At 30.0% G+C, this 24,022-nt stretch overlaps 5 protein-coding genes across 5 annotated transcripts; 1 reads left to right on the top strand and 4 right to left on the bottom strand.

Moving 5' to 3' along the window:
- Window positions 1–3,536: 3,536 nt before the first annotated feature.
- PGO_133420 (mRNA capping enzyme) lies at window positions 3,537–5,021 on the top strand (the record flags this gene model as incomplete). The annotated part of the gene is made up of 1 exon (XM_028689858.1): window positions 3,537–5,021. One exon carries the CDS (start codon window positions 3,537–3,539, stop codon window positions 5,019–5,021), a length of 1,485 nt encoding a protein of 494 aa, XP_028545659.1.
- Window positions 5,022–6,688: 1,667 nt separating this feature from the next.
- Window positions 6,689–10,690, bottom strand: PGO_133410 (hypothetical protein, conserved; the record flags this gene model as incomplete). The annotated part of the gene is made up of 1 exon (XM_028689857.1): window positions 6,689–10,690. The coding sequence occupies one exon, from the start codon at window positions 10,688–10,690 to the stop codon at window positions 6,689–6,691; it is 4,002 nt and encodes a 1,333-aa protein (XP_028545658.1).
- A 3,466-nt stretch (window positions 10,691–14,156) lies between these two features.
- PGO_133400 (small nuclear ribonucleoprotein-associated protein B) lies at window positions 14,157–15,246 on the bottom strand (the record flags this gene model as incomplete). The annotated part of the gene is made up of 2 exons (XM_028689856.1): window positions 14,157–14,588; window positions 15,076–15,246. 2 exons carry the CDS (start codon window positions 15,244–15,246, stop codon window positions 14,157–14,159), a joined length of 603 nt encoding a protein of 200 aa, XP_028545657.1.
- A 1,788-nt stretch (window positions 15,247–17,034) lies between these two features.
- PGO_133390 (ATP-dependent protease) lies at window positions 17,035–20,238 on the bottom strand (the record flags this gene model as incomplete). Its single annotated transcript, XM_028689855.1, has 1 exon — window positions 17,035–20,238. The coding sequence occupies one exon, from the start codon at window positions 20,236–20,238 to the stop codon at window positions 17,035–17,037; it is 3,204 nt and encodes a 1,067-aa protein (XP_028545656.1).
- An 852-nt stretch (window positions 20,239–21,090) lies between these two features.
- On the bottom strand, window positions 21,091–22,116 carry PGO_133380 (uracil-DNA glycosylase; the record flags this gene model as incomplete). The annotated part of the gene is made up of 1 exon (XM_028689854.1): window positions 21,091–22,116. One exon carries the CDS (start codon window positions 22,114–22,116, stop codon window positions 21,091–21,093), a length of 1,026 nt encoding a protein of 341 aa, XP_028545655.1.
- Between the last annotated feature and the right edge of the window lie 1,906 nt (window positions 22,117–24,022).

The following is a 24,022-nucleotide window of genomic DNA, read 5'->3' as shown; positions in this document are numbered from 1 at the left end:
AAAATAAATGCATAAATCGATGTTCCATTAAAATTAAGCAAAATACGGGAAAGTATACCACACTTCAATGTGAAATTTTCTACTTTCATTCAACTTAAATTAAAATTCTGTATTTTATTTTTTTTTTTTTTCCAAGAAAAATGTCTAAATAATCAAATTTACAATATAACAATAACTGCTGAAACACTGAGTCGTCTAAAGCGATATTGTAATTTCTCGCCATATATAAACAAGTCACAAATATATGCAGAAAAAATAGCAGAAAAAATAGCAGACAAAATAGAAGACAAAATAGCAGACAAAATAGAAGACAAAATAGCAGAAAAAATAGCAGACAAAATAGCAGACAAAATAGCAGAAAAAATAGCAGACAAAATAGCAGACAAAATAGCAGAAAAAATAGCAGAAAAAATAGCAGACAAAATAGCAGACAAAATATACCTACGTAGAATGAACAAACTTGAGTAACAAGTGCTCATATATATATCGTTCTTAAGCAATTACATATGTAATGTTTTTAAAAATATGATAGTTAACTGACACTGATTTTTTCTTGTTCAAACGCCATTGGTGGAGAGACGTGCGTAATGGGATAAGAACAATTCGAAAATGTTAAAAACGGAAAAAAGGAAAAAAGGAAAAACGAAAAAAAGAAAAAACGAAAAAAAGAAAAAACGAAAAAAAGGAAAAACGAAAAAAAGGAAAAACGAAAAAAAGAAAAAACGAAAAGACGAAAAAACGAAAAAAAGGAAAAACGAAAAAAAGAACACATTATCGTGATGGGTGAAGAGCGTATCCACTTTTGTGTCATTCAAAAGATTCTCGAATTTTTGCTAGTTTCCCCCATGAGAAACATATAGCTGTACAGAGTAATAAGCACACCTTAAGCAACTATTGAAGAAATTATATCGAAAAAACAAATATCATGTGCAACATACAGGTGTATTTGTTTATACTCATATTTTGTACACACGAACATACATATAACCATGTATGTACAAAGTATGCATATATGAGCATATATAAATATATATATATATATATATCACTGCGAAGGGGGTGTATAATGAATTCAGGAAAAATAACAATACATGTAAAATATAAAATATATCACATGAAAAAAAATGATTATACTAGAGGAGTGTATTCAAATGAGTTATTTATATGGGGAATAAATCACTTAATTCAGGTTACACATTTGTTAATTTTTCTTCCGCATTTTTCTGTATTTCTTTGCGTTGCATTTTTTTTTCTTTGCACTTTTCTGTATTTTCCACGTGGTGTATTTTTCTCAGCACATTTCTGTACTTTTCGCTTAGTATTTTTATGTCGCATTTTTTTTTTTTTTTTTTTTTTCCGCATTTTTCACCTTTCCTTTTTTTTTCCGGCCCTTTTTCGTTTAATGGGAAACGTTTGAACGGATGGAACTTAAAAGTTGCGTGGCTGCTCACAAAACTTTCATATATATATATATATATATATGAATGTAACATATGTGTATACATGTGTGCGCATTTTTATTTTATTTTTTTTCTCGAATGAATGGAAAAAGAATTACATTTTTTCCTGTCATTCTCTTCACTCATAATCTCCGCTTCTCTTCAAAGACACGAGGTGCAAATTGTCAAATGGTGCTCTGCTTATGTGTAACTGCACATGCAACTGCGTCTGTGTGAGGCCGTGTGAAAACTGCTGACAAAGCCATCCTTTTGTGCATGAAGTGTGATCATATTTTTCACCTTTCACTCCTTGTGTTTTTCTACATTTTTATTTTATTCCCCTGGTGTGTGTTTAGTATGCTGCATCAGAACAGCGTGAGAGTGTGAGGGTATCAATAATCATAAAGGTACTAAGTATATGTTTCAATTTACCTATAAAATTTTCGAGAACATTTGAAATGGCAAAAGTGCTAAAATGATGGGTAAAGGGTGAAGCGAAAAAGGGAAGCAAAAAAGGGAAGCAAAAAAGGGAAGCAAAAAAGGGAAGCGAAAAAGAAAGAGAAAAAAAAAAAAAAAAGGACAAACAAATAATGTAAATTAAAAAGGATTCACAATTCAAAATAAATGAAATCGAAACCCCTACTAACCCCGCAAGAGCAGTTTTTCCCAAAAAAAAAAAAAAAAAAAAAAAAAAATGATAAAGACCATGTGGTAAATCTCGTCCAAAGCGTATTGGACATAATGTAGAGAAAAATGGAGCGATCAATGAACATGTTTATTTTTTCACACATGAAGAGTTATGTGAACATTTGCATAAGTCCATTCATATAAAGCATCCTTTCTTATTTATACTGCGTGTTTGTTTTACGAATGGCTGCAGGTATATCATGTATACACACATACAGGTCTATATATAATTCATATGCAAAAACAGTTGTGATGGTTACAGATATCTTATTCCTCAGATATGCAATAGGCATAGTTGCAAGGTCAATGAAGGACCTTTCATAAGAAAACGAACAAACGTCAACACAGCTTATTTAGAAATTACATTTCGTATTACAAAATATAGATACATACATATATACATACATATAACCAATGCTGTAAAAGAACATCCCACTGATAGGCTAAGAGCAGGGTCCTAATACACATACACTATTTCAAACTGTAGCAACAAATTTGTGTTCTATTCACATACGTGTACCTACAATGCATTAAGATAGGTGTATACTCAAAATATGACATCATAAATTTACACACCAATATGTGTTGTCTACTATAAAAACCATTGTATAGACTATTAATAAAACCATTAGCCTAACTTCAACTGAGCAGGAAAAAAAAAAAAAAAAAATGTACAACCTTGCACACGCAAAGTAAATATTTCCATTTCGTTTTTCGAAAAATGGGATATATCTTAAAACTACAAAAGTGGGAAGTACAATAATTGTTAATATCAAGGGATTCAATTCAAATGTAAAAAAAAAAAAAAAAAAAAAAAAAAAAAAAAAAAAAAAAAAAAAAAATCAGGTTCTCTGCACAAAGCAGAACAAATAAAAAAAGAAAGATGAAAAAAAAAAATAAAATAAAATAATAAAAAAAAAAAAAAGGAGTAAACAGAAGGAGTTAAATGAACCCTTCATGCTTTCCAGAATTGAAATACTATTATAAAACGTTAAAATTGATTTTTTTTTTTTTTTTTTTTTTTTTTTTTTTTGTCACTCCAATGTATCTTTCAGCAAAGTGAAACAAGAAGTAAGAAAAGGCGCAGAAAAGAAAAACAGGGTCTCTGCAAAAAGCAGAAAAAAAAAAAAAAAAAAAATAAAAAAAAAAAAAAAAAAAAAAAAAAAAAAAAAAAAAAAGGAGTAAACAGAAGGAGTTAAATGAACCCTTCATGCTTTCCAGAATTGAAATACTATTATAAAACGTTAAAATTGATTTTTTTTTTTTTTTTTTTTTCTTCTTTTTTTGTCACTCCAATGTATCTTTCAGCAAAGTGAAACAAGAAGTAAGAAAAGGCGCAGAAAAGAGCAAGATATTGTAGTCTCTCACCCCTGCCCCTGCCCCTGTCCCCCATCATATTTCCTCCTCATAATGATAAGAGATATTTACAACCCTGGTGAGAAAATTGAAAATGAATTTCTAAAGGAGAAGATTCGATCCAAAATAAACGATATGCTAAAATGGAAGAGGAAAGGTTTTCCAGGAAGTAATCCAGTATCACTAACAAAACATAACATAAAAAATTTACTGAATAAAGATTATTTAATATGTGAAAAGACTGATGGTGTGAGGTACTTTTTATTTATTGCATCTAATACGACATTTTTAATTGATAGGAATTATGAAATATTTAAAAATGATATGCATATACCTAATCACGATGATTTAACAATGAAACAGCAATTGACATTGCTAGATGGTGAATTAGTAGAAGATACAGTTTTTAATGAAAAAAAAGGAGTAGAAGAAAATAAAATTGTTTATTTAATATATGATGGGTTGTATATTCATAGGAAAGATATAACTAGCTTAAACTATTTAGAAAGATTAACAAATGTTTATAATTTTGTCATAATCCCACTGAAGAAATACCAGAAACAAAAACATCGCATGAACAACCCTACAGCTCATATATCAACCATTTCTTTTGAATCTCCTCATGCACATCTTCCTGTTAAAAAAAATGAAACTGGTAGTGTAAACAATAATCCAAGCGATACAATGGTTGGAGAAAACGATAAAAAGGCAACTTTGGATCAGTGGAACTCTAATAGTAGATGTATCCCCTCGTTTAAAAGAAATGCAAATCAGGATTTAATGGAACATGATTTTATGGATGATGGAGATGTGCATGCAGATGTACAATATGGTGGTGCAACTTCTGCTGTTGCTGTTGCTGCTGGTAGCGATCGCAATTGTGACAATGATGAGAATGATGAAGAGCAAGAGGACACGAGCTCCTCCTCCCATTCGGACATGCTACCTGAGGAAGAGAATGCTCCATTCGAAATTTACTTAAAAGATTTCTACCACATCAGACAAATAACTGAACTGATTCAAACAATCAAAAAACTTCCACATGCATCTGATGGAATTATATTCACTCCCCTAAACCATCCATACAAAACTGGGAATTTCTTTGAACTCCTAAAATGGAAACCATTAAATTTAAACACTGTAGATTTTGGAATTGAAACCATATATGATAAGAACAATTTCCCGAATAAATTTGAATTATTTATATCCATTAAAGGGGTAAGAACATCATATAAAACATACTTAGCAGAATATGGAGATGTATACAAAGAATTATTAAACCTTGCATTAAGCAACCAAATTTCTCATTATATTATAGAATGCTATTATGTTTCTAAACATATTTTTTCTATCTGTAAAAATGAAAATGGTATTGAAGAAAAAATTGAAGGAGGATGGATTGCGCAGAAAATTAGGTTCGATAAAAATATACCCAATGATATATCAACATTAAATAAGGTTATTCAGAGTATTTTGGACAATATAACTATTGACTCATTAATTAAGGAAATTTCACGAAATCATCCAATCAAACATTAACAACCATCACTTCCATTATCCCTGTATGAATATTCACGAGCTTCAGTCCGTACATACACAGGTGTGCTCTTTTTTTTTTTTTTTTTTTTTTTTCTCTCTCTTCCTCACACACCTTCTTTCCTAGAGAAATGCTGCAAGTATTTCATCCAATTTGTAAGTTCCTATCGATAGGAAAAGAAAATAAGGTTCACAATGAAACGGATATTTTTTCATGTCTCACCTTAATAGATGAAATGATTTTATATATCATATATTTTGAAAAACTGATGATTTCTATCCCCCATGAGAACATGACATTTGGGGATAAAAAGTTAAAAATAAAAGTTCTTGCTTCTCTTATAAGCAAAGGATTTCCCTATTTTCCTTTTTATCGAAAAATAAAATAAAACAAAATATAAAAAAAATAAAATAATAAAAATGAAAATAAATCACGTTTACTTTCGAATGGGGTATTTGTAAAACACATGCATATGCACATGCACATGTAAGGTGTATCCATGTCTTGATCTACAACCCATTTGAATCAGTTATAGCAAAAGACGCATGCTAAACTAAAGTAATGGTCACAGAAAATTAGACTAGCAAAATGAGTTCAGCATATTCAACAAGGGGAATTTTTTTTCTACACTTTTCTGTGCATGTCCTGAACACACACACAGGAACAAATCGGAATAATACTTAAAATAAAGATAATTACAAAGATGTAATTCTAATTTAATGTTAATTTGAGTTACTTAAAAAAGGGAAGGGAAGTGAAGGTAAGGGGGATAGATTGGTTCAAATTTTCAAACAACGAATATGTGAAAGTGATTAACAAATGTGAATATTAAAAGAAGAACAAAAAAAAAAAAAAAAAAAAAAAAAGGGTTACATTAAAAGTGTGATATGGTAAAAATATAGATCTGTAAAATATAGGGCAGCATAATGTACGGGCTTAAAAAGGAGACCCGAAACAAAACTAACGAATAGCCCCAAAATTGGATAAAAAAAAAAAAAAAAAAAAAAAATTAATAATCAAATAGGAGAGAATAAAAAAGAATTCCAAATATAACAAAAATGATTTTACTATTGAGGATATGAAAAGAAAACGAGTATTATAAAAGCCCCTCAGCAAATGGATAGGGACTTCCAAAAAGTACATCCTTCGATGTTCCTATATCGGTGTGTTTGTTTTATATGACTGTATCAAGAGAGTTGCATCACCAAGTAGCGAAAATTTAGTTATCTCTTCTTTTGAGGATCATCTTCAAATATTACTCCAGATAATTACGTGAATTGATGTGGTGACAGTAGTGGTGATGGCAGTAGAGGTGGCAATTTTCTTCGCGCATGCATCTGTAGATATAAATTTGCACATGAGATAATTAGAATGTGGGAAGGTCCATTAGGAGCAATTTTCTTTTCTTACTTTTCCTTTTTACTTTGTTTTTGTCAAATCCATGCATGTATCATGTATCCATGATACTAAGTTTATTTTTCCGCACAGTTCATAATTTTTTTTTTTTTTTTTTTTTTTTTTTTTTTCAAATTGGAACAGAAGCTAGTAAGCGATAGACCAAACAGCTCTTACGTCCCAAAGTTGCGCTCACAACATATGTTTCAAACCAGTGATTCTAGTCTTGGGATGCTGCCAAATGAAGAAAGAGAATCGAAGCAGAAACGCAACCTCAAATGTACATGGATCTGCTAATAAACTTCTGCTTGGGCATGGTTATACGTTCCTTAAATTCTACTCGCCTTTCAAATACAGGCAAATTTATGTTGAATTTTTTTTTTTCCAGTACATCTACATATTTATTGTAAAAGTCAATAAATTCGGGATGAATACATGTGTATATAAAAACATATGCATTTTTTACACAATTCAATACATCCTTTTTATTAATATATGAAATGTTGTTGTCATCACAGAGTAGGTATATGTTGTTATTTGACTTTGTTAGTGCCACGTAATGTCCGTATTCTGTTCCTGAACCTATGTGTTTAATTAGTCCCGTTAATTCGTATGCGAAATAGCTAGCTCTTTTTTGCGGGCAACTCTTGAAGTCGTTTTGAGGACAATCCAGCTGGCACTTTTTAGAACTATCCAGCTGACACATTTTAGAACAATCCAACTGACACTTTTTAGAACAACCTTTGGGACAATTTTCCCCATATTTTCGTTCTTCTTCTTGGTAGGACACGCATATATTTTGCTCAGAATTTTTCCTTTTCTTTGTTTCCTGTTTGTCATGAAAAGTACATGACTCCAAACACGACTCATGTATGTCTTCCCTATGATAGTGCTCCACATTGAAATTAAAAAGAACACTATTCAAACTGAAATTTTTTCTATTATAATTGGTTTTTATATAATAGTACAATGTTTCCATGTCTTTTGATATACTTAAAAGAATGTCGTTATAAAATTTTGAAAATTTAATTTTTTTCAATTCTTTTATAATTTTTTTTTTTTTTTCCATGAACAAGTTTCTTAACTCTTTTGAACTCAGTTCTTTTTTTATTTTCTTTTTGCATACTTCTCTTTTTAGTTCAGAAAAAATATGTTCTACTTGTTTTAGCACGTATGTGTTGTTCCACCTGATTTTTTCCTGATTCTTTAGCCTCCTACTTTTCCAGCATTCAACATTGCTCTTTCCACTGCTTTGCATATCCAGCTGAATGTCGCTTCTAGCATCATATTGCCCACCATTTTGTTCAACAGTGAGATTATCCCTTCTTCCTTTTGTGCCGTGTGAAGTACGTGCGAAGGGTTGCTCACGGGTGAGGGCTGCATTTTGATGGAAAGAGGAATTTGAATTGGTCTTTTCATACAAGGATATAACATTATTGTTAAAATCATTCTGAAATAAATCACAGTTATTTACATAAGTCTTCATATCTAACTGTAATGGATAAGAAATATGTTTATGATTTTTAACAATGTGGAATTTGGAATTCATGAAAAATCTTTTAATTTGTATTGTTAGTACTCTTGGTAATTTATTAATAACACACTGTTTTGTGGCTTTTTTCTTTTTCCTACATTTTTCACAGTAGTATCCATTATCACCCATTAAAACTTCTTTCGATAAATGTTTTTTTAATGCTTCCTCTAAATTGTTTGATGAGCTAATATCTAATGACAATTCGTAATATTGTTCATATTTTAATGATACATTATTACATTTGGTACAAATGGTTATGTTTTTCGTAACCCCTGTGAACATTTTTTGTATATATATAGATGCAGAAAAGGACGATTTTTCTAATGAGCATAAAAAATATCTCAAATATTCATGCACATCCTCTTGATATCCAACAATGTAACTATTACAAATGTATTTTTTGATATACGGAATTAGCATATTCTTGATTCCACTTTTCTTGGATATTATGTTGCATGCGAATTGCTCAAATAAACAATAAAAGCAGAATACATGGATTTTTTTTTTTTCACAATTTAGGGAGTGCAATTTGTTCATTAAGTCTTTACAAATATATGGAATTCTTACAATGGTTTGTATTATGCTATTAAAGAAACAGATATTTTGCCCATAGTTATATAACCCTGCTCCTTTTGACACGAAGAAGGATGAATCAAGGTTCAACTGAACCACTTCTTTGCTCTGTATTGTTTTTATTTCTTTCAATATGAGATATTCATTTAAGTTTAGTTGGCTTTTTCGTACAATCTCAGTAGTAGCGGCAGAAGCAGCGGCATCATTTTTTTTTTTTCTTCTTTTCCATCGCTCATTTCCCCCATCCCTTTGTATTACTTCTTCTTTCATTTCGTTCTCCTCAATGTGGATATATTTATCACAATTTAAAATGTTTTTTCCTTGTTTTTTTATGACAGTATCTATGTTTTCTTCTTTTTCATTCACCTTTTTTTGGTGCATCATCTTGCCATCATTATGAGACGTTATTCCATTGGTGAATAACGTCGATCCTACATTGTCTCTTTCTCTTTTCTTATCCTTTGAACATCTTTCATTACACTTTGCTATAAGGACTGTATCATTTATATCTTCCTCCTTGTTATGTTCCTCATTATGTCGCTTCATTTTTTGTGAAAATTCATAAATTTTATAATTTTCATTTCCCCTACATACATCATTGTTCATTATCCGATTTGTCAAAATAGTCTCTACCACGTTTCTCGTATTTCTATTCGATTTACTTTCATTTGGATTTTTCTTTTCGATTTGTTTACCATCAGAGATAAGTTCATCATATCTCCTTTGTCTGCTGATGCTGTGATTATAATCATCGCTATTACTAATCCCATGGACAATGGTATTTTTTTCTTTTCTTCTTTTTCTCAAAAGGGTTGTCATATATGCTCTATTTATTCCACAATTCACATCTGTAACTTTTATTTTTTTAGAACTATCTTCTAAATATCTCCATATACCTCCTTCAATTGTGGGAACATTAATACCCTTTTCTTCCCTGTTCTTTTCATCCATTTGATTGATCAACGATTCACACTTTTTCGTGTGCATAAAACTGCTATTTTGAATGAAATTTGTTTGAATGTCTCTAATGTAATCTGTGTTTTTCCTCGTTTTTTGGGTTGAGTATTGGTTCATTGTATCTTTACTTTTTAAATTGATAGGTTTACATTCATGTCTTTTTTTTTTTTTTTTTTTTTTCTCCTCCTCTTTTCTAATTTTTTCCTTTGTTATCATTTTGCTGCATATGAAAAAACCACGATTTTTTATGCATGCCTTTGGTGCGAGTAACAGAATTTGTTTTATTCCCTTTTTCATTTTCATATTCTTTTCATCAGTGCAGATATTATGTAAATGATTGTTGGTAGGTGCATAATTATTCATATGTGGTTTGTTGGGGAGTTGTCGAAGATCTTTATTTCCCTCCTTTGCTATCTTCCCATTTGTATTTGTTTTTTTGTTCCTATCCATGTCTTCTTCTGCACTCCATTTTACACTTTCCAAGAATACTTCTTTGATTTTCTTCTTATCTGATTCTTCTTCTTCTTCTCTTACACATAATGGTACTGCTCTCTTGGGTATAACAACCCTCGATGCTATATTTTCTTTACTTACACATTTGTGGTTTTTTTTTTGTAACATTCTTATTCTCACCTTTAAATATCTCTTAAGCGCTTTGCTTATAAAACAATATGTGCTGGATTTCCTGCTGTGTATTGTTTTCAAAATATTTAATCCTAATTTTTGTGATATCTTTCCCTTAATTTTGTGATTCTTTCCATATAACATGCGTTTAGATCTACAGACCTTTCCATGGACACTTTTCCTTTCTCGTAATTCGATACCTCCACAAGATGAATGTGGCAATGCTAATTTTGGCATTGTCTCTTTTGTATGTTCTTTCTGAATCTCACTATGACCTACATGGTTTGGTGATAATTCCTTCGTAGTGTTATTCTTTTTCTCGTTCTCGAAATGGTATTCATCCGCATTGGCATTAGGGTATTCACATTTTTCATTTTTTTCGATGTATGCATTATGATCTGTGCATCTACCAGTGAAGATGTCATCCCGGGCATACCCAACAGTGGTAGATTCCTCTTCTTCACTTGAAAATTTCACGTCATTTTTTTTTATTGAGCTATTTAATGGATCCTGTAAATTTTTTTCTTCATAATATTCAACATATTGATTCGAAAGAGAAATATGAATTTTGGAGCTCGAGAGGTTCATAATTTTTTTTTTTTTTTTTTTTAAAAAGTTATGTATATAGCAGATTGGAACACGTGTCAATGTTACATGTGTCCATTCGTTTCATGTACACCACAACATTCGTTTTTTGCTACACGTCTCTCCTTGATTTGTTGAATCTTTTATCAAAATGCAAAAAAAAAAAATATTCCCAACCTTCTCAAACCACGCACCTATATTATTGTCTTCTATTGAAGAATTCAAAATGTATATAAACTTCAAATCAAAAACGTGTACATGAGAATCCGTCAAGTTATGTATTCTGTGTGCATATACAGGGTCGTTCAGTTTGAATACATACACCTCTATCACAATGTGCGAATGGTGTAAATGTATAAGATTGTAATATTGCACACCAATAATCATGTATGTTGAGTATTTCGTATGTGCAATATCCTATTCAATTCATGGGAGAAAAAAAAAGGTAGGATGCAAAAAAAGGCGGGATGCAAAAAAGGGCTGCATTAAAAAACATTCAATGCAAAAAAAAAACGTTGCATTAAAAAACATTGGATACAAAAAAAGGTTGCATTAGAAAACATTGGATATAAAAAAAGGTTGTATTAAAAAACATTGGATATAAAAAGAGGTTGCATTATTAAACATTGGATATAAAAAAACGTTGGATGAAAAAAAAAAAAACATTGCATTAAAAAACATTGGATACAAAAAAATAACAAACGAACTCAATTTCTTTTTTCAGTGAAAATGATCACGTCATTTAAAGCCCTAATATTGTTTCTCCTTTTTTTTTTTTTTTTTTTTTATGTTTTTTGACCTTCTTTTTTTATATTCACATAAATACAAGTAGAGATATATATAAAAAAAAGATGCATGTGAAAAGTAGGTATGCCATACTTGGGATAAACAAAACGTAAATATAAAAATGTCCCAACATGAGGAGTGGGGTATATTTTTTTTCCATTATATTTTTATGGAATATCTAAGGAGGGTCCATAAAATGGGGAAAGATATGTGGCAATAAATGGGAAAAACAGGGGTAATAAGTCGGGAAAAAGAGGGAGTAAAAAAATTGGCTAAAATATAGTTTAAAAAAACGAGTTAAAATATGGGTTAAAAAACGGATTAAAATGTAGGTTAAATAACGGATTAAAAAAATTGATTAAAAAACAGGTCAAAAAAACGGGTCAAAAAACAGGCTAAAAAATGGGTTTTGAAGACGGTTTGAAAAGGTTCCGTTTAACCTTTGCATTTATTTTTTTTTTTATGTGTCCCCTTGTCATAAATACTTACGAATGTATGCATGTACGTTCGTAGGTGTATGCATGCGTTTTTCTGTAGCCACATATTTGTTCTTTCCATTTCTTTTCTTTGTTTTTCTTTGTTTTTCTTTGTTTTTCTTTGTTTTTCTTTGTTTTCCTTTCTTTTCTTTTCTTTTCTTTTTTTTTTTTTTTTTTTGCTCACATGTATGTACCTACATATGCACATGCTACCTTTATAACACCTCAAATTGGTAATATTTTTTTGCATGCCAAATAACCATAAGCTTTTTTCCCAATCGTGGTTTTAAATCTAATTTTTCGTAACCACTGGGAAGGTATATTTATATAGCTTAATCGAATCTAGTAGTCATTTCTATTTTATTTTTTTTTTCTCTGTTCTCTTTTTTCTTCCATATCAATAATGTATGTAAATAGTAAGAACACCCATGAAGGCAATGCCATAATAAAATAGCCCATGAAAAAGGAGAAAATTTTGAAAAAAAAAAAAAAAAAATCCATCGGACAACTGTTGAACTATTTTTTCTACTTAATTTTTTCACGTTTAATGTACACATAATTGTATTTTTTTTTTTTTTTTTTTTTTTTTTTTTTTTTTTTTTTGTGAGCTCTTATTTTACCTTCTTTTATAACCATTTCAATCACATGTAAATAGATTAAATATGCCGCCTTGACCAGGGATTAAGAAAATGGTTAAAAGTTGCTTCGAAAAGTAATGAAATTATTATTACATGGATAAAAGTGCTTATAATATGGATTAGGAAAATGTTTTAATTGCCTCCAAAAATAAATGACAATTTGTTTGGATCATATCCAGTACTTACAATTTCATGACCATTTTTTCTTTTTCATTTGAATTTAATAAATGAGTATAGGGATGACATTCGTTTTGTTTTCTGCTAAAATTCAATGTGAGGTACCAATAAATATGACTCTTAAATGGAGATAGGATGACATATAATAATATGCCATTATTTATCTCTATTATTTAAAAACAGAAAAAAAAAAAAAAAAAAAAATTCAATTTTAATTGAAATGCCACACACAGAAACATGCTCAAAACCAACGTGTATATAATTTACGAATAAGTAAATTAACCAATCATAACATCATCTAAGCTTTTTTATTGTTTAAATTTTTCCAAGTATACATTTTTGTACACATTATGAAAAGGTGGGAAAAGAGTTTTAAATCATACGTGTGTGTAAACTTTATGCTCGTTGCAAAATTAAAAAGCTTGGATCTTGCTACTACTTAGCAGAATTGCAATTATTGAGGAAGAAGGGGGGTGACAATTATTCGACACATTCACATTTTTCATTTATAATGTGGAAATAGTTGTATCTAAAAACAATCAAACGTGTTTTCAAAATGATTTGTAATTAAAAAAAAAAAAAAAAAAAGAGCAGAAAAAGGAGGAGAAAAAGGAAAAAAAAGATAAACTACAATAAAATAAGTGAACTTTCGTTAATTTGTAAATTAAAAATTATAAACAGGCTTATGTATTCCTTCACTCATGCCACACTGAGCAACGGAATTACGACAGCCAGGCGAGGTGACGGGGCGGAGGCGTGTTCAAGGATGCTGTAAAAAAACTCACAACAAATAAAAAAAACATATATGTGATAAATAAAGAAATATATACGAATGTGTTCATATATGTGAACGCATGGCAGCAGCACCAAATCTCCACGTTCTCACATGAGGCACAGAATTTGGGAAAATTTAAAAACATCTTTTGTAATAATATCACAAGAAAAATACACTTTTCTTATTGATACAAAAAAAGAAATGGGCAGGTGAGCAAAAGAAAGAGAGAAAATATTTAAGTAATTCTTTCCCTCAATTGTATATTTATGATCCTATAAGAATTTTTAAATTTTACACTAGAATGCATTTCTATCATGTGATTCATTTGTTAGCGGTTTCTTCAGCCTGATAAAGTACTTACACTACATTCTCTCCAGGCTGCATTTTCACATTTTCTTTTTTGCACTGAGACATTTGCCACCCCAGCCCCGAATATTCTCATACACAAACAGGAGCGTATCAAAACATACACTCATAAATATGCACATAGCACATATGCGCATAACAGATATGCACAGAAAGTGGAGGAATGCAGTATATACTGCTAAAAAAAACAAAATTTCATGTGCTATCTCTCATATCGAGAAAAAAAAAAAAGAAAAAGAAATACACATTCATTATTCCTGTGTGTTGTTCATATTTGGGGGGAATGGCAATTGACTTGGAATTTGGGGTAGCAATCTCTGTTGAGAATTGTTAGCATTCCCTAATGGTTGATTCAATGGCATATTCATAGGTATCATTGGTCGTTGAGTACTTATTGGCATTTTAGATCCTCTAAAATTGGGGTTAACTCCTGGTGCTAGATTTTTGGAAGTTCCAGAATTAAGTACCATACCCGTTGGCATATTATTCATTGGATTTGCTAAATTGGCGTTGAAGTTATTTTGCAAAGGTACATAATTATTTAACGGAATTCCTCTTCCTGTTGCTATTCCTTTATTCAATGCATTCGTCAAAGATTTTTTACTTAAAGGTGCTCTTTCTGCAGTGAATGAGACGATATTTTCACCTCGAATTAAAATCAATCCCATGACACGTTTTATTTCCTGCAAAGGGGTGAAGCGGGAAAAACGAAAGACAAAAAAAAAAAAAAAAAAAAAAAAAAAATTAGTACACCAAATGTTGATATTCTTAGAGGCATACAAATCATTTTATCTATCTTATGATATGTCTTCCTGTGGAAAATAACAGATCACATAAGCACGTATTGAGTGGAAAATATATATATATGTATATCGATTTGGGAAAAAAAAAAAGAAAAAATATATATATATATATACAATTCTTGTGGCGTTCAAAAATATGGACAAAATTGCGTAACAAAATTAGTATATGTTGTAAAGTCCTATATCCAACTAACATTAACGAAAGGTTCACAAATCAATATATATATACAACACATACATGTGAATGTAAATTAAGCTTGTCTATATACATATATATATGTATGTATGCATATACATGTGTTGTTCTCTCATCCTTTGCTCTTTTTCCTTTTGGGGGCGTAAAAATGTAAACTAGATCTAAATGTACCTTAAACGAATTTTCCGGACCTTTTACTTTTCGAAATTCTTCAGCATCAACTAATACTATGTTCATGTGCCTGTCATAGGAAAGAAAGGTCCCCACAAAATATCTTGTGTCACTTATAGTAACCCTAACTCTATATTGTAGCCATGTTTCTAGTCGAGAATTCTTCCCCATTTTTTTCTTTCTTCTGTGTTTAACCTTTTTTTTTTTTTTTCTTTTTCTTCAGTTAAAAATGTTCTTCTTATAAATTTAGAAAAAAAGAAAACAACGAGATATGTTAAACCGGAAAATTGTAGGCCACAAAACAAAAAAAAAAAAAAAAAAAAAAAGGGTGAGTATTTTTCTTCCGCTTTAATACTATTTTCCTACGCTGCTATTAATTTGTTACATCCTTAAAGATAACTTTTTTTTTTTTTTTTTCTTTTTTTTTACTCCAGATTATGCAGTTCCCTTAACAAAATAATTCTGTAAATTTTGTTTACTACACTGTGTTTTATTTTAGAATTTTTTTTTTTCTTTTTTTTCTTGCTAATAATAATTTTCATTACTTCAAAGCCTTCAGCGAACGCAAGTAGCTTTTTTAAAGGCGAGAAGGAGAGATGGAGAAAATTCCAACTACATATGTATTATATATATGTATATATATGTATGTATACGTATGTTTACGTATGTGTATATACATGATATATATACGTGTGCTCTATATCGTATGCTCCTTGTTGGGTCCCATGAGAAAATGTCAAACCTTATCAAAGCTTATGTGACGTACATGTGCTAATTACAAATGGATTAAGTTAACGGGCACCCTTATATTTTTTATATTAAACAAAGAAAAACACAATTTGAAAGAAATTATATATTATAATATATCTTATTTTCTATAAAATCCCACCCCTTCATATGAACCAGGGGACACAATTGTTTTTGTTGTGCTTACATGTGTTACTACGCAATTTAAAAAAAAAAAAAAAAAAAAAAAAAGTATATTAAAACAAATGTGAAATGGCATATTTCACTTTTATATGGACTTTCCCAAAAGAACTGGCCAATTTTAAAATGTGAAGTTTTTTTTTTTTTGTTCACATACATCAAATTCAAAAAAACAAAAATAAATAGCGAAGGGAGAAAATTTTCCACGAGTTAAGGAAGGGAAAATTTCCATCCGTTTTGGGGCCACCCTATTGTGTAAATCCAAGGGAGGGGGGGGGGGGAAATGATTCACACACGTGAGAAGTCACACATATATACATTCATATAAACATATGGATGCACAAAACAGAACTTTGTTTCCCCGGTGAGTAAACCTTCAAACGTTCACATAACTGAACGTGCACATGGAAATGTAGCAATTCTTTTAATCACCCCCTTTGTTCGGGAGCCTTTATAAGTTCATTACCTTCGCACGTTGCTACAAATTATGGTTCCATTTCTATACACATTGGACAAGGGAAGAAAAAAAAAAAATCCACTGTTATAACAGGGTTACTACTACATACGCTATATACATAGGTATATGCATACGTATATGTTTTTATGCATGCACAATCATTTGTAGACGGGAAGATGTAGCAGAATTTGCAAAATGGACATACAATTATGTATATTTCTGGTAAATGAGGAAAGAATTAAAAAAAAAAAAAAAAAAAAAAAAAAAAGGACACATAGGAGGGGTGTGTGTGTGGGGGATATGCCACGAATGTGTTAAGTGAAAAATGCGGTAACAGCGAATTAAACATTCACGAAATTGTATGAAGTTAAATATGGAAGGGAGCCCCCGTTATGGTTTTTTTTTTTTTTTTTTTTTTTTTTTTTTTGAATACATGTAATATAGATCCTATGCACATGTACAATCAGAACGGGGAAGTTCATATGTGCTAACTCATACCCCCCTCTCTCTGTCCCAATTTTTTTTATCAACGTTTTTGAACAATTTAGCGCAGAATATTTTGATGATCCTACTTCCTATGAAAAAAAGACGGTACCAAAATGTGGGAAGAGAAAATTAAAAATTTGATAGTAATGTTGGACATACAACACATGTATGTTTTCCTTTACCCGAGTTGGCAACATCTCATATTCTTGTGCATTATCTTTTGGAATGATTAAGGTACGTATTCCAAAATTTCTTGCAAGTATTATTTTTTCTGTCAACCCCCCAATCCTTAATACATAACCGTTGAGTGTTATTTCTCCAGTCATACATAATGAATTATTTATTTTCACCTTTAAGTAATAGGACAAAATGGATGTAACGAAATTTATGCCTGCACTTGGTCCATCTTTTTTCATATCACATTCACTCATATTTATATGTAAATATTCAGTTTGAAAATTTGGAATTATTTTTTTTAACAATTGGATTGAAAAGGTGTTAGCTATTAGTATACTTTCTTGCATTATCTTTCCAACATTTCCTGTTATGATAATTTGACAATTTAAGTTTCCACCAAAATTGAGATTTTTCTCATCCATATTCTTCTTCCATCTATGAGCTTCCCCTATTTTGTCCTTTATGGCAAAAAAGGGTTCACCTTGAGTAGGAAAATTTTGTGGCATATCTGTTGAGCTGGAAATTTTTCCATGTAGTAGATGTGTATCTTCACTCTCTCGCACAAGTTTTTCAATTTTTGAAATATTTGGTGGGTGATATATCTTATCCTCTGTTAGAGTAAAATTGTTCATATGTAGGTTATAACTTGGGAATGGAAATTCCATTTTGTCATTTCTATTCTTTGGTATGTTAACTTCACATGTCCTGAAAGAATCACCATTGTAGTATGCATCGTCTTGATTTCTTCTTTGTATATTATAAGAACTGTTTTTATCCGAAAGTCCAGAAACTTCTATAATAATAACCTGACCACCATTATCTGAAAAGGCTAGCGATTTTAGTGTACCTTCCTCTAGACATGGAGCAACACAATTTACCCCCCTATTAGTTCTAACATTTCCAATACTTAGAAAATTTTGAAAAATATGCAAATTATGAAGTCCTAATTCTATTTTTTGTGTAAGTCCTTTTAAAAGCATATAGGCCCTTTTTTTATAAATGTTATATAGAATGGAATAAAATTGTCTGATTCCATTTTCGTTGGTATAATTTTGAATAACATATAGTAACAGTTCATCTGACAATTCTAGATGCATATTTGTAATTTTAGTTTCTGTTTGAATTTTTTCTTTTAAATAATTTTTAAAAATAAGAATTTTTTCCATATTTGTGTAGGGATATATATTTATAATTTCCATTCGATCTAGTAGGACTTCAGGTATTTCATCAACTGAATTAGCTGTGCATACAAAAAAAACATTTTCCAAATTGATAGGAAAATTTATATAAAGATCTTTAAATTCCTTATTTTGAGTATTATCAAATATGTTTAGAAGTGTATTATATATGCTTGTGTTTCCAAAGGATATTTTATCAAATTCGTCTAAAATTATTAACGGGTTCATTACATCTGTTGAAATTAGTGCTTGTACAATTTTTCCTTCATAGCTATTCACATAGGTTCTCCTATGTCCAATTAGTTCATTCATATTGTGTATATTATTCATATTTATTATACAGTATGGTAGATGTAAAGCAAGACTGATAGATTTACATATGGATGTTTTCCCTATACCTGGATACCCAACGAGGAGAAGTATTTTCGGATTCACATTTTTATTTAACATGTATAGTCCTAAATATTCCAGTATATATCTTTTCACATCATATAACCCATAGTGACTTTGACATAATGTCATTTCACATTTCTTGATATCTTCACATAGAGTAGCATATTTTCCATAAGGAATACTCAACACTGTGTTGAGGTATTGATACGAGGATGAATAATCAACACAATTTTCACTGTACAAAGAAAATTTATTAATTTCTCGCAGTATTGTAGTAGAAGCCTCTTGGCTCATATAATTACTTTTCAATTGGAATTTCTTAAAAAATTGTTCATACAAATTTTCATGTTCTGATTTTTGTCCAATTTTTTTTTTTAAATTTGTTATATATTCCTTAATTATTAATTCTTCTTTTTCTTTTGTAAATTTGTGCTGCATATTTGTAGATAATTCTTTTTTCATTTTTAGTAAAAAAATATCTTCATTAAGTAAATTCAAACAGGTTTTAAGCTGATCCTCTACATTTGTTTTTTCAAATAAATCTTGAAGAAGACTATTTTTGCTTATTGTTATACTACCTATAAGGTTCACCAAACTGTGCACATTTTTTACATTGTAATATTTTAATAATAAATTATATTCAGAGGCACATGTACTATTTATTTTTATAATTTCTTTTATTTTGTCTATAATTTCCATTTGGTATATTTTTATCCTTTTATTATTTATGTTCCATTTTCTCTTTTCCATTACATTAATTATGGCAGTATTCGCCTTTACCCATTTTACGATTTTTACCTTTTCAACCACATCAATGATGATTCGGTGTATATTCTGGATTTTACCCCCAAGATGGTTATTTCTTTCTTGGATTCTGTCCTTTTCATGGAACTGCTTTTGTTCCTTCGAATCCATCGCATTGTTCATTGTTCCTTTTTTTGCTGTTACTGTTGCTCCTTCTGTTTCTGCTGATTCTTTTGCTGACGTTGTTGTTCCTGTTCTTGCATGTGATAGGTTCTCGTTTGAGTAATTACCACTCTCTGCTGAATCATCTCTGCCATACCCATCGTTGTATAGTACTTGCTGAACAATCCCTAATGAACCACAAGAATAAACATTATGAACGTCTTTAATGAAATCTAGATCTTTCTTTAAAAAAGGTTCATCATCTGTAATTCCTTCTTTACCTTCTAAAGGAGGAACCTCTTCTAACTTAATTTTTTCGTCACAAAGTAGATCATACGTTTGTCCATTTTCCTTTTTCTTATTAAAAAAGAGTCCCACATATATCTTTTTTTCTTTACAGTTTTCAAGTATATTCACAAGATTTTTATCCACATTGAGCACATATGAAAGGCCTGGAAAGAGCGGCTTGTTTAGAAGCGAAAAGCATTTAACTTCTTTTCCATTAACATTTGCACTATTAACATCTGAGTTCATTAATTGTAAGTCATTACTTTCATGCACCTTTGAGGATCGGTAAAAAAGTTGAGTGTTTCTAAAGAATTCTCTTCTATGTTTTAGAAAACGTATAAAATACTGCATCATACGCGCTTAGGGCCGTGGTTAGGTCGTGGTTAGGTCTTTACTTAGGGGTGTGTGTGTGTGTGATGTTTATGGTATTCTCTGTTCAAATTAGCGAGAGGTTTCGACTACCAGTAGAACAACAACACAAAAAATAAGTAGAATCTAAATTTTAATTCACCCCTTACTGTAGGCTAAAATTCATAAACATATATTTCACACAGATGAACCTGAAAAAATAAGGTCATGGAAGTTCAAGGGAGAGAAAATTGCGCTATGCATGTCGTGTCAAGGCAAAAGCATTTAACACGAGCAATTCTTAGAGGCTCGCAGGGTGGGCCCATTTGAAAAAGAAGAGGAAGAAGAAGGAGAAAAAGAAAAAGTAAATATACAAAACTGTACTCGTAGAAATGCACTATTTTGCGTAACCTTTAGAGAAATCTTTTTCCTCCCATGCTTAACAAAATGTTTCTACAACGTGGTCATCACTATGGTGCAGACGCCATTGATTGATTATCCGCGTGTGTGTGATGAAAATTTGTCAAAGTTGTTAAAAGTTGTTCAAAATTTTCAAAATTGTTCAAAATGGCTCAAAATGTATACATGTTATTGGAAAAGTTGTAAAAAAAAAAAAAAAAAAAAAAAAACAGCTGAATGTTAAGGCAAAAAAATACTATGGAAATAAAAACACGTTCTTCGTCGGCACAAAAAAAAAAAAAAAAGGAAAAAATAAAAAAAACAGATGGCATTTTTTTGGTGAGGATAAATGGGCTCCAAATGAGCCAGGTTATTCCTGTTAACGAAAAGTACTTTTCACTTTATTTATTTTTTTTTTTTTTCATCCTTTTGAAAGTTTTCTCCTATATAATTTTTTCATTGTGGCAAATCCCACTTAATAGGTGTTAACCCTTTCTGAGTAAGAATATTATTACACTTGTTGAAGTGGTCACAATTGATAAAATGTCTCACACTTAAGGGAGATGGATGTCCTGCTTTTAAAATAAAATGCTTGTTTGTGTCAATTTTTGCACATTTTTTTATTGCAAAATTCCCCCACAGCATGAAAATAATATTCTGTTTTTTCTCATTTATAATATTTATAACTTTATCAGTAAAAGTTTCCCACCCGTAATTTTTGTGTGAAGCAGGTTTGTTTTCTTCGACAGTTAAAGATGTATTTAATAAGAACACTCCTTGCTCTGCCCAGCTAATTAAATCTCCATGATTACTTGTTTGTTTTATTTCCTTTAAAATATTTTTTAGACTTGGAGGAATTTTAATACCAACTGGTACTGAGAAACATAAACCCATGGCTTGACCTTTTTGATGGTAGGGATCCTGACCTACTATTACTACTTTTATTTTAGATAATGGTGTTTTCAAAAAAGCATTGAAAACTAATGGAGCTGGTGGAAATATAACTTTTGTCTTTCTTTCTTCCTTTATCTTCAGATACATTTTCTGAAAATAATTTTTTTTCAATTCATCTTTTAATTGTTCGTACCATTCAACATGCATTAAGTTTTTTATTTCTTCAGTGTAACTGAAGCTAGGCATATCCGCAACATTTGTCTTTTCAGAAACTTTTTCCTTTTCCATTACGTTTGTCATCTTCTTAATGAATGATATATTTGCAGAGTTCTCCTCCACGCCCAAGTTACATGCAGATACTTCCTGATCACATGAATTTACATCAGTAGCATTTTCAAATTTTATAGAATCAGTTACTATCTTCCTTTTCTTACACTCATTATCTGTTTCTTCCAACTCCTCCAAAACAGTGCTTGTGGCAGAACCACATCCATTATTCTCCCCACTCGCACTACTTGCAGTTGTGCTTTTTTTCCTTTTAATGTGAAAAAAGCTATCAATTGTTTTTTGAACTTTTATTTTATTCATTTAGATTGCACTTTAAGATATGCACTTCAAGGAGAGGGGGAAATGTTTTCAGCCAGAACTCAATAAAGAAAGTTAATTCATTTGGTGACAAATACAGGAAAATTAAAATGGGAATGCTTAAAATGAATAAAATATAATGTAATGTAAAATAATAGAAAAGTTAAAAGCACACACATGCAAGCAGACAAAAAAAAAAAAAAAAAAAAAAAAAAAAAATAAAAAAAGAAAAAAAAAAAAATTTTTTATTTAAAAAAAAAAAAAAAATGAAAAAAAAAAAAAAAAAAAAAAAAAAAAACTGAATCTCCTGCAGAACTGTACTGTGTGTGATCTTTATTTTAAAATTTTCATTATAGTTTCATGTTTAAAGATGAATCAAAAGTTTAATTATTTCAGATGATGTCCATGAAATATATAATACATAACAATGAGTTTACTTCTCCAAAAATGTTTTCTCTTTTTCATTTCACTTTTCACAGTACTTCTTATAAGGCAAAGGGATTTGTAACAAAATAATATATCAAATAATAAATGCTGAATGGTGAGGGGGAAAAAAAAAAAAATTATCCACTTATTTTTATTTCACATTTTGCACATTCATTTTATGATGAATGAAAAAAAGTCTAAGGGCTAGTATCGAAAGATGCCAAAAATAAAATGTGTTAGTTGTTCATTTTGTTAATAAAAAGCGAGGTGATGTAAAAGGAAAACATGTGTCGAAATTTATTCTTATATTGTTGCGAATTTTTCAAATCTTAGAAAATGAAAAAATGTGCTGTATACTTTAGCCGCATCTTTTGAAAAACTACAACATTTAATCCCTGAATTGATTTAATTTTATTTTATTTTTTTTGTTTTTTTGTTATTTTTTTTTTCCTGCGTTTGAACTTTCATGGAAAGGGTTCTCAGGGTTTGGAACAACCCTTAAACCATTTCTGTCAACATAATTTGGATACACAATTGAGAAAAGGTGAAATATTTTATTAGCACTAGAAGTTCTCTCATCGTCTAAATGTTTTTATTGAACACACTGTACATTATCTAGGAAATCTCTCGAAACATACTCCTATGTTGATATTTTTATGCACTCTAACAAAATTGTTATATTATATGAAAGTCTTTCTTTTTTTTAAAGGAGATACTTTCATTAAAAATGTGTGCAGCACGGATCATCTAGACATTACTACAATTGGCATCGCTACATTGCTACAATTCGTATCGCTACATTGCTACAATTGGCATCGCGATATTGCTACAATTGGCATCGCGACATTGCTACAAATGACATCGAGGCATTGCTACATTTTTGCTTTTGTTCCTTTCTCTTTTGTAAAATCTTTTAATTATTCAAGAAAAACCTGAAAACAGTTGGTTCTAGACATGCGTCTATCGTATGGAGTTGCATGAGCAAATATTTGACAAGTTCTACAGATTCCAATAATATTTACAAAACACTTTTTTTTTTTTTTTTTTTTTTTTTTCAATTCCAATTTGTTATTGTACCGTATATAAAGCATTTTTACATAAAACATTTCCTTAAAACATTACGAAAATGTTTTTCACAATTTTTGAAACTACTACAATGAGATAAAAATCAATTTAAATGTTTTCATAATGTTGTCAAATATGGATCAATGAGTCAAGGTGGCTATCACTTTTTTTTTTTTTTTTTTTTTTTCAAGCTATTTTTATCACATACGAATTTTACACACATAAAAAAATTATGTGACCTATTAATTCACTTTTTAGCAGTTGTAAAATTAAATTTTTTTCCATTTTTCATTTTTTATGTAAAAAATATTTTAAAGAGTTTCAAAAGTTTGTGTAATATTTGTTTTCCTATATTAAAACGTATATTTTTTATTATTTCATTTTTATTATTTTTTTTTTTATTATTTTTTTATTATTA

Source organism: Plasmodium gonderi (assembly GCF_002157705.1).
Source record: "Plasmodium gonderi DNA, contig: Chr13, whole genome shotgun sequence".
In the NCBI taxonomy this organism is placed as follows: Eukaryota; Apicomplexa; class Aconoidasida; order Haemosporida; family Plasmodiidae; genus Plasmodium; species Plasmodium gonderi.
Note: the sequence above shows the minus strand (reverse complement) of the source record. Positions and strands in the feature narration are given on the sequence as shown.